The sequence below is a fragment of the Oncorhynchus masou genome, chromosome 27 (assembly GCF_036934945.1).
Source record: "Oncorhynchus masou masou isolate Uvic2021 chromosome 27, UVic_Omas_1.1, whole genome shotgun sequence".
Classification (NCBI taxonomy): Eukaryota; Metazoa; Chordata; class Actinopteri; order Salmoniformes; family Salmonidae; genus Oncorhynchus; species Oncorhynchus masou.
In genome coordinates this window covers 18090372-18101498 of record NC_088238.1, presented here as the reverse complement: position 1 = coordinate 18101498, position 11127 = coordinate 18090372, and the positions used below count along the sequence as shown (strand labels likewise).

At 45.8% G+C, this 11127-nt stretch overlaps 1 protein-coding gene across 1 annotated transcript in view; it reads right to left on the bottom strand.

Moving 5' to 3' along the window:
- LOC135515701 (staphylococcal nuclease domain-containing protein 1-like) overlaps positions 1–11127 on the bottom strand; it is a 434912-nt gene that overhangs the window by 76809 nt on the left and 346976 nt on the right. Inside the window, 1 exon segment of the mRNA XM_064939384.1 lies at positions 3990–4059. Within this exon segment, the coding sequence (XP_064795456.1) occupies positions 3990–4059 (70 nt within the window).

Genomic DNA, 11127 nt, shown 5'->3' with positions numbered 1-11127 from the left:
CACACACACGACACACACACACACACACGAACGAACGGACACACACACACACGAACACACACACACACACAACGGGACACACACACACGGACGGACACACACACACACACGAACGGACACACACACGAACGGACACACACGAACGGACACACACGGACGGACACACACACGGACACACACGAACGGACACACACACGACACACACGGACACACACACGAACGGACACACGGACACACACACACACGAACGGACACACACACACGAACGGACACACACACGAACGGACACACACACACACACACGAACGGACACACACACACGAACGGACACACACACACACACACGAACGGACACACACACGAACGGACACACACACACACACACGAACTGACACACACACGAACGACACACACACACACAACGGGACACACACACACACACACGAACTGGACACACACACACACACGAACGGACACACACACGAACGGACACACACACGAACGGACACACACACACAACGGACACACACACACACGGACGGACACACACACACACGAACGGACACACACGAACGGACACACACACACAACGGACACACACACGAACGGACACACACACGAACGGACACACACACGAACGGACACACACACGAACGGACACACACACGAACGGACACACACACGAACGGACACACACACGAACGGACACACACACGAACGGACACACACACACAAAGGGACACACACACACAAAGGGACACACACACAAAGGGACACACACACACACAAAGGGACACACACACACACAAGGGGACACACACACACACAAAGGGACACACACACACACAAAGGGACACACACACACACACACACAAAGGGACACACACACACACACGAACGGACGGACACACACACACACACACACAACGGACACACACACACACACGAACGGACACACACACACACGGACACACACACGGGACACACACGAACGGACGGACACACACACGAACGACGGACACACACACACGAACGGACACACACACGAACGGACACACACACACACGAACGGACACACACACGGACACACGAACGGACACACACACACACACACACGAACGGACACACACACACACGAACGGACACACACACACACACGAACAGACACACACACGAACGGACACACACACACACACGGACGGACGGACACACACGAACGGACACACACACGAACGGACACACACACGAACGGACACACACACGAACGGACACACACACGAACGGACACACACACGACGGACACACACACACACACACACGAACGGACACACACACACGGACGGACACACACGAACGGACACACACACGAACAGACACACACACACACAGACACACACACACACACACGGACACACACACACACACACACACGGGACACACACACGAACAGAACGGACACACACGGACACACACACACGAACGGACACACACACGACACGGAACGGACACACACACGGACGAATGAACGGACACACACGGACACACGGACACACACACACGGACACACACAACGGACACACACACGGACGGACACACACGGACGGACACACACACACACGGACGGACACACACACACGGACACACAACGGACACACACACACACGGAACGGACACACACACACGGACGAACGGACACACACACGGACACACACGGACGGACACACACACGGACGGACACACACACACACACGAACAGGGACACACACACGGACGGACACACACGGAACGGACACACACGGACGGACACACACACGGACGGACACACACGGACGGACACACACACAAACAGACGGACACACACGAACAGACGGACACGTAGAGAGTAGAGGTCGACCGATTATTATTTTTCAACGCCGATACCGGTACCGATTATTGGAGGACCAAAAAAGCCGATGCCGATTAATCAGACTTTAATTTTTTTTTTTTTATGTATTTGTAATAATGACAATTACAACAATACTGAATGAACAATTATTATAACTTAATATAATACATCAATAAAATCAATTTAGCCTCAAGTAAATAATGAAACATGTTCAATTTGGTGTAAATAATGCAAAAAAGTGTTAGAGAAGAAAGTAAAAGTGCAATATGTGCTATGTAAGAAAGCTAACATTTCAGTTCCTTGCTCAGAACATGAGAACATATGAAAGCTGGTGGTTCCTTTTAACATGAGTCTTCAATATTCCCAGGTAAGAAGTTTTAGGTTGTAGTTATTATAGGAATTATAGGACTATTTCCCTCTATACCATTTGTATTTAATTAACCGTTGACTATTGGATGTTCTTATAGTCACTTTAGTATTGCCAATGTAACAGTATAGCTTCCGTCCCTCTCCTCACTCCTCCCTGGGCCCGAACCAGCAACACAACGACAACAGCCACCACATCGAAACAGCTTTACCCATGCAGAGCAAGGGAAACAACCACCCCAAGGCTCAGAGCGAGTAGTGCGCGCTAACGAGCCAGCCATTTCACTTCGGTTACACCAGCTTCATCTCGGGAGTTGATAGGCTTGAAGTCATAAACAGCGCAATGCTTGATGCACAACGAAGAGCTGCTGGCAAAACGCACGAGAGTGCTGTTTGAATGAATGTTTACGCGCCTGCTTCTGCCTACCACCGCTCAGTCAGATACTTAGATACTTGTATGCTCAGTCAGATTATATGCAACGTAGGACACGCTAGATAATTTCTAATAATATCATCAACCATGTGTAGTTAACTAGTGATTATGATTCATTGTTTTTAATAAGATAAGTTTAATGCTAGCTAGCAACTTACCTTGGCTTACTGCATTTGCGTAACAGGCAGTCTCCTTGTGGAGTGCAACGAGAGAGAGGCAGGTCGTTATTGCGTTGGACTAGTTAACTGTAAGGTTGCAAGATTGGTTCCCCGAGCTGACAAGGTGAAAATCTGTCGGTCTGCCCCTGAACATGGCAGTTAACCCACCATTTCAAGCCGTCATTGAAATTAAGAATGTGTTCTTAACTGACTTGCCAAGTTAAATAAAGATTCAATAAGTGTAAAATAGGTGTAAAAAAATAAATATATAATAATAAAATAAAAAAAATCTGCCACACTCTGACCTTGATTTGCGTTGTTTGTTTGGTCTGGGTGTGATATGAGTGGGCATTCTATGTTGTATGTCTAGTTTGACTATTTCTATGTGTTTTGCCCTGATATGGTTCTCAATCAGTGGCAGGTGTTTGTCGTTGTCTCTGATTGGGGATCCTATTTAGGTTGCCATTTTCCAGTTTGGGTTCATGGGTTATTGTCTATGTGATGTTGCATGTTTGCACTCAGTATTTATAGCGGTCACGTTCGTTTTGATATTTTGTTTGTTTGTTTGTTTAGTGTACTTTGTGTTTGTTTTCATCTATCATTGAAGGGATGTATTCACATCACGCTGCACTTTGGTCTCCTCAATACGACGATCGTGACATAATCGGAAAATCAGCGGCCAAAAATACCGATTTACGATTGTTATGAAAACTTGAAATCAGCCCAAATTAATCGGCCATTCCGATTAATCGGTCGACCTCTAGTAGAGAGGGATAGAGCTATAAAGGTACTCACGAAGAGAGGGATAGAGCCATAAAGGTACTCACGTAGAGAGGGATAGAGCCATAAAGGTACTCACGTAGAGAGGGATAGAGCTATAAAGGTACTCACATAGAGAGGGATAGACCTATAAAGGTATTCACATAGAGAGGGATAGAGCTATCAAGGTACTCACGTAGAGAGGGATAGAGCTATAAAGGTACTCACGTAGAGAGGGATACAGCTATAAAGGTACTCACGTAGAGAGGGATAGAGCTATCAAGGTACTCACATAGAGATGGATAGAGCTATAAAGGTACTCACGTAGAGAGGGATACAGCAATAAAGGTACTCACATAAAGAGGGATACAGCTATAAAGGTACTCACGTTGCCATAGTCGATGTAGAACACATGGACCTTTGCTGGCGATTGAACTTTCTCCACCCGGGCTCTGTACCTTTACAGAGGTAAGTGAAGGAACAGATGGAGGGGAAGATGAGAGAGAAAGGTGATAATTGAAAGAAAGAAAAGCGAAGATGAGAGATGAGAGAGAGAAAGGGGAGAGAGAAGATGAGAGAGAGAAAGGGGAGAGAGAAGATGAGAGAGAGGAGAGAGAGAAAGGGGAGAGAGAAGATGAGAGAGAGGAGAGAGAAAGGGAGAGAGAAGATGAGAGAGAGAAGATGAGAGAGAGAAGATGAGAGAGATGAGAGAGAGAAAGGGGAGAGAGAAGATGAAAGAGAAAGGGAAGAGATGATGAGAGAGAAGATATGAGAGAGAGAGAAGACGAGAGATAGAGAAAGGAGAGAGAGAATATGAGAGAGAGAGAGAGAGAAAGGAGAGAGAGAGAAAGGGAAGAGATGATGAGAGAGAAGATATGAGAGAGAGAGAAGACGAGAGAGAGAGAAAGGGGAGAGAGAGAGAAAGGGGAGAGAGGAAGGTACAAGGAGATGAGTAAATCATTCTGTTCTTATTTCCGAGGAGAGCTGGTGTGGTGGTGGGTATGTCTGTAGTGATAAGGTCTTTGAGGAGAGAGAGATCCTATGGGATTTGAAATGTTCCATTTCAGACAGGCCACTGTATAGAAACAAGGGGAATTATATTGGCCTGTATGACTTGTTCATTTCAAGAGGTGGGTGAGAAATCTTACGTCTACAATCTAAGCCTATAGTACCAGAAAAGCACAGAGATAATCAAAAATAAAAGGTATTGAAGCCAATTGGTGAAGTGCATTGTGGGATAGCTCAGTGGGAGGGAGAGGCGAGTCAAAGAGCCTGTCAATCACTGTGTGGCCCACATCACCGCATTAACTCGAGGAGGAGAGGAGAGACAGGATGGACAGAAGGAGAAAACAAACGCTACTAACAATTAGGCAACGGTGGAGTGGACACAACAGGGGAGAGAGAGACAGACATGTAGAGAGAGAGAGAGAGAGAGAGAGAGAGAGAGACAGAGAGAGAGAGATGAGAGAGAAGAGAGAGAAAAATAAACAGTCAGGGAGAAAGTGACAAGAGAGAGAGAGAAAGAGAGAGAATGACAGGCACACAGACTCATTCAGAACTCCTCAGTGGCAGCATTCAACAGGCCTTGAAAGGAACCCAACCCTAATTAGTATTTAATAAAACCAGTAAACCTCCCTCCCTCCCTCTCAGAATAAAGATGTATAACACTCACTATGGTTAGAAATTACTTCAATGAATAACAGAACAACAGAATAACAGGTCCCGAAGAAACAATAAAACAACCAACGTATTTTGCATAAAGGAAGAACAACTGCTTTTCCTGGAAAGGAGTAACAGACTGGTGCTCTTCATACAAAACGGGAGTAACAACAGACTGGTGCTCTCCATACAAAACAGGAGTAACAACAGACTGGTGCTCTCATACAAAACAGGAGTAACAACAGACTGGTGCTCTCCATACAAAACAGGAGTAACAACAGACTGGTGCTCTCCATACAAAACAGGAGTAACAACAGACTGGTGCTCTCCATACAAAACAGGTGCAGACTGGTGCTCTCATACAAAACAGGAGTAACAACAGACTGGTGCTCTCCATACAAAACAGGAGTAACAACAGACTGGTGCTCTCCATGCAAAACAGGAGTAACAAAAGACTGGTGCTCTCCATGCAAAACAGGAGTAACAACAGACTGGTGCTCTCCATACAAAACAGGAGTAACAACAGACTGGTGCTCTCCATACAAAACAGGAGTAACAACAGACTGGTGCTCTCCATACAAAACAGGAGTAACAACAGACTGGTGCTCTCCATACAAAACAGGAGTAACAACAGACTGGTGCTCTCATACAAAACAGGAGTAACAACAGACTGGTGCTCTCATACAAAACAGGAGTAACAACAGACTGGTGCTCTCCATACAAAACAGGAGTAACAACAGACTGGTGCTCTCCATACAAAACAGGAGTAACAACAGACTGGTGCTCTCATACAAAACAGGAGTAACAACAGACTGGTGCTCTCCATACAAAACAGGAGTAACAACAGACTGGTGCTCTCCATACAAAACAGGAGTAACAACAGACTGGTGCTCTCATACAAAACAGGAGTAACAACAGACTGGTGCTCTCTGGTGCTCTCATACAAAACAGGAGTAACAACAGACTGGTGCTCTCCATACAAAACAGGAGTAACAACAGACTGGTGCTCTCCATACAAAACAGGAGTAACAACAGACTGGTGCTCTCCATACAAAACAGGAGTAACAACAGACTGGTGCTCTCCATACAAAACAGGAGTAACAACAGACTGGTGCTCTCCATACAAAACAGGAGTAACAACAGACTGGTGCTCTCCATACAAAACAGGAGTAACAACAGACTGGTGCTCTCCATACAAAACAGGAGTAACAACAGACTGGTGCTCTCCATACAAAACAGGAGTAACAACAGACTGGTGCTCTCCATACAAAACAGGAGTAACAACAGACTGGTGCTCTCCATACAAAACAGGAGTAACAACAGACTGGTGCTCTCCATACAAAACAGGAGTAACAACAGACTGGTGCTCTCCATACAAAACAGGAGTAACAACAGACTGGTGCTCTCCATACAAAACAGGAGTAACAACAGACTGGTGTTCTCCATACAAAACAGGAGTAACAACAGACTGGTGCTCTCCATACAAAACAGGAGTAACAACAGACTGGTGCTCTCCATACAAAACAGGAGTAACAACAGACTGGTGCTCTCCATACAAAACAACAGACTGGTGCTCTCCAACAAAACAGGAGTAACAACAGACTGGTGCTCTCCATACAAAACAGGAGTAACAACAGACTGGTGCTCTCCATACAAAACAGGAGTAACAACAGACTGGTGCTCTCCATACAAAACAGGAGTAACAACAGACTGGTGCTCTCCATACAAAACAGGAGTAACAACAGACTGGTGCTCTCCATACAAAACAAAACAGGAGGTAACAACAGACTGGTGCTCTCCATACAAAACAGGAGTAACAACAGACTGGTGTTCTCCATACAAAACGGGAGTAACAACAGACTGGTGCTCTCCATACAAAACAGGAGTAACAACAGACTGGTGCTCTCCATACAAAACAGGAGTAACAACAGACTGGTGCTCTCCATACAAAACAGGAGTAACAACAGACTGGTGCTCTCCATACAAAACAGGAGTAACAACAGACTGGTGCTCTCCATACACAACAGGAGTAACAACAGACTGGTGCTCTCCATACAAAACAGGAGTAACAACAGACTGGTGCTCTCCATACAAAACAGGAGTAACAACAGACTGGTGCTCTCCATACAAAACAGGAGTAACAACAGACTGGTGTGCTCTCCTACAAAACAGGAGTAACAACAGACTGGTGCTCTCCATACAAAACAGGAGTAACAACAGACTGGTGCTCTCCATACAAAACAGGAGTAACAACAGACTGGTGCTCTCCATACAAAACAGGAGTAACAACAGACTGGTGCTCTCAAAACAGGAGTAACAAAACAGGACTAACAACAGACTGGTGCTCTCCATACAAAACAGGAGTAACAACAGACTGGTGCTCTCCATACAAAACAGGAGTAACAACAGACTGGTGCTCTCCATACAAAACAGGAGTAACAACAGACTGGTGCTCTCCATACAAAACAGGAGTAACAACAGACTGGTGCTCTCCATACAAAACAGGAGTAACAACAGACTGGTGTTCTCCATACAAAACAGGAGTAACAACAGACTGGTGCTCTCCATACAAAACAGGAGTAACAACAGACTGGTGCTCTCCAAAACAGGAGTAAAACAGGAGTAACAACAGACTGGTGCTCTCCATGCAAAACAGGAGTAACAACAGACTGGTGCTCTCCATACAAAACAGGAGTAACAACAGACTGGTGCTCTCCATACAAAACAGGAGTAACAACAGACTGGTGCTCTCCATACAAAACAGGAGTAACAACAGACTGGTGCTCTCCATGGTGCAAAACAGGAGTAACAACAGACTGGTGCTCTCCATACAAAACAGGAGTAACAACAGACTGGTGCTCTCCATACAAAACAGGAGTAACAACAGACTGGTGCTCTCCATACAAAACAGGAGTAACAACAGACTGGTGCTCTCCATACACAGACAGGAGTAACAACAGACTGGTGCTCTCCATACAAAACGGGAGTAACAACAGACTGGTGCTCTCCATACAAAACAGGAGTAACAACAGACTGGTGTTCTCCATACAAAACAGGAGTAACAACAGACTGGTGCTCTCCATACAAAACAGGAGTAACAACAGACTGGTGCTCTCCATACAAAACAGGAGTAACAACAGACTGGTGCTCTCCATACAAAACAGGAGTAACAACAGACTGGTGCTCTCCATACAAAACAGGAGTAACAACAGACTGGTGCTCTCCATGCACAACAGGAGTAACAACAGACTGGTGCTCTCCATACAAAACAGGAGTAACAACAGACTGGTGCTCTCCATACAAAACAGGAGTAACAACAGACTGGTGCTCTCCATACAAAACAGGAGTAACAACAGACTGGTGTTCTCCATACAAAACAGGAGTAACAACAGACTGGTGCTCTCCATACAAAACAGGAGTAACAACAGACTGGTGCTCTCCATACAAAACAGGAGAAACAACAGACTGGTGCTCTCCATACAAAACAGGAGTAACAACAGACTGGTGCTCTCCATACAAAACAGGAGTAACAACAGACTGGTGCTCTCCATACAAAACAGGAGTAACAACAGACTGGTGCTCTCCATGCACAAACAGGAGTAACAACAGACTGGTGCTCTCCATACAAAACAGGAGTAACAACAGACTGGTGTTCTCCATACAAAACAGGAGTAACAACAGACTGGTGCTCTCCATACAAAACAGGAGTAACAACAGACTGGTGCTCTCCATACAAAACAGGAGTAACAACAGACTGGTGCTCTCCATACAAAACAGGAGTAACAACAGACTGGTGCTCTCCATACAAAACAGGAGTAACAACAGACTGGTGCTCTCCATACAAAACAGGAGTAACAACAGACTGGTGCTCTCCATACAAAACAGGAGTAACAACAGACTGGTGCTCTCCATGCACAACAGGAGTAACAACAGACTGGTGCTCTCCATACAAAACAGGAGTAACAACAGACTGGTGCTCTCCATACAAAACAGGAGTAACAACAGACTGGTGCTCTCCATACAAAACAGGAGTAACAACAGACTGGTGCTCTCCATACAAAACAGGAGTAACAACAGACTGGTGCTCTCCATACAAAACAGGAGTAACAACAGACTGGTGCTCTCCATACAAAACGGGAGTAACAACAGACTGGTGCTCTCCATACAAAACAGGAGTAACAACAGACTGGTGCTCTCCATACAAAACGGGAGTAACAACAGAGATTAGGAAGAACGAGGGAACAAGAAGATTAAACATTTCTAAAAATCCCAGCCACTGCATCTCACAGATGGCTCTTTTGAAAGCTCTCCTCAACTATGACTGGTGAATGCGAAAACGTAAAAGTTTTTGTTCCCAGAAGTTGAGTGAGGGGAGAGGGGGAGGGAGATGATGAGCTGTCCACCTGGCTAGGAGGGGCGAGTCTCTATTTTTAATATCAGTTTGGCATTTCCCTTCTCTCCCTCTCCTTCCCACCGTCTCTCTCGGTCACCTCCTTGATGGGGCCCAAAGTCATAGCAGACACCCGGTGGCGCCCACCCGACGCACTTCGCCTCCGCGACTACCATCTGTCCCCGCCACCATCTGTAAACTTCACCGGCAACACCCGGTGTACCGGCTGGGTTGACGAGGGCTCAACACCTCTACAAAGCTCTGTTCTAAAAGGGGCCGTCTTAAAAACCAGGGCCGTTCAGGAGCCATGACTTTGTGATGTCCATTTTATGGCCGGGCAGATTTAGAACCAGAAAGGGTAGATAAATAGGTAGGATGCTTTGTATTTTGGAAAGTTGAAACCTGGCCTTTACAAACGTCAAAGGTCTCTATAAGAATAGATCCAGGCAAAACGTTAATGAGAGAGGGTGTGGGTGACTCACATCCAGGTTAAGGGCGGAGCTTATCAGTTGCTCTAATACGATCCTCTAATTTACATTTTGGCTGAACCCAAATGCCAACTATCAGCCCAGACTTGGGCACTAGTCATAAGGAAAGGGGATTGATTGGGCACTAGTCATAAGGAAAGGGGATTGATTGGGCACTAGTCATAAGGAAAGGGGATTGATTGGGCACTAGTCATAAGGAAAGGGGATTGATTGGGCACTCATAAGGAAAGGGGATTGATCGGGCACTAGTCATAAGGAAAGGGGATTGATCGGGCACTAGTCATAAGGAAAGGGGATTGATTGGGCACTAGTCATAAGGAAAGGGGATTGATTGGGCACTAGTCATAAGGAAAGGGGATTGATTGGGCACATCATTTGATTGGGCACTAGTCATAAGGAAAGGGGATTGATTGGGCACTAGTCATAATTGATTGGGCACTAGTCATAAGGAAAGGGGATTGATAACTAGTCATAAGGAAAGGGGATTGATTGGGCACTAGTCATAAGGAAAGGGGATTGATTGGGCACTAGTCATAAGGAAAGGGGATTGATTGGGCACTAGTCATAAGGAAAGGGGATTGATTGGGCACTAGTCATAAGGAAAGGGGATTGATTGGGCACTAGTCATAAGGAAAGGGGATTGATTGGGCACTAGTCATAAGGAAAGGGGATTGATTGGGCACTAGTCATAAGGAAAGGGGATTGATTGGGCACTAGTCATAAGGAAAGGGGATTGATTGGGCACTAGTCATAAGGAAAGGGGATTGATTGGGCACTAGTCATAAGGAAAGGGGATTGATTGGGCACTAGTCATAAGGAAAGGGGATTGATTGGGCACTAGTCATAAGGAAAGGGGATTGATTGGGCACTAGTCATAAGGAAAGGAGATTGATTGGGCACTAGTCATAAGGAAAGGGATTGATTGGGCACCAATATTGGGCACTCTCTTCAACAGAAAGATTGATTGTAGGACAGTTCCAAGACCTCAA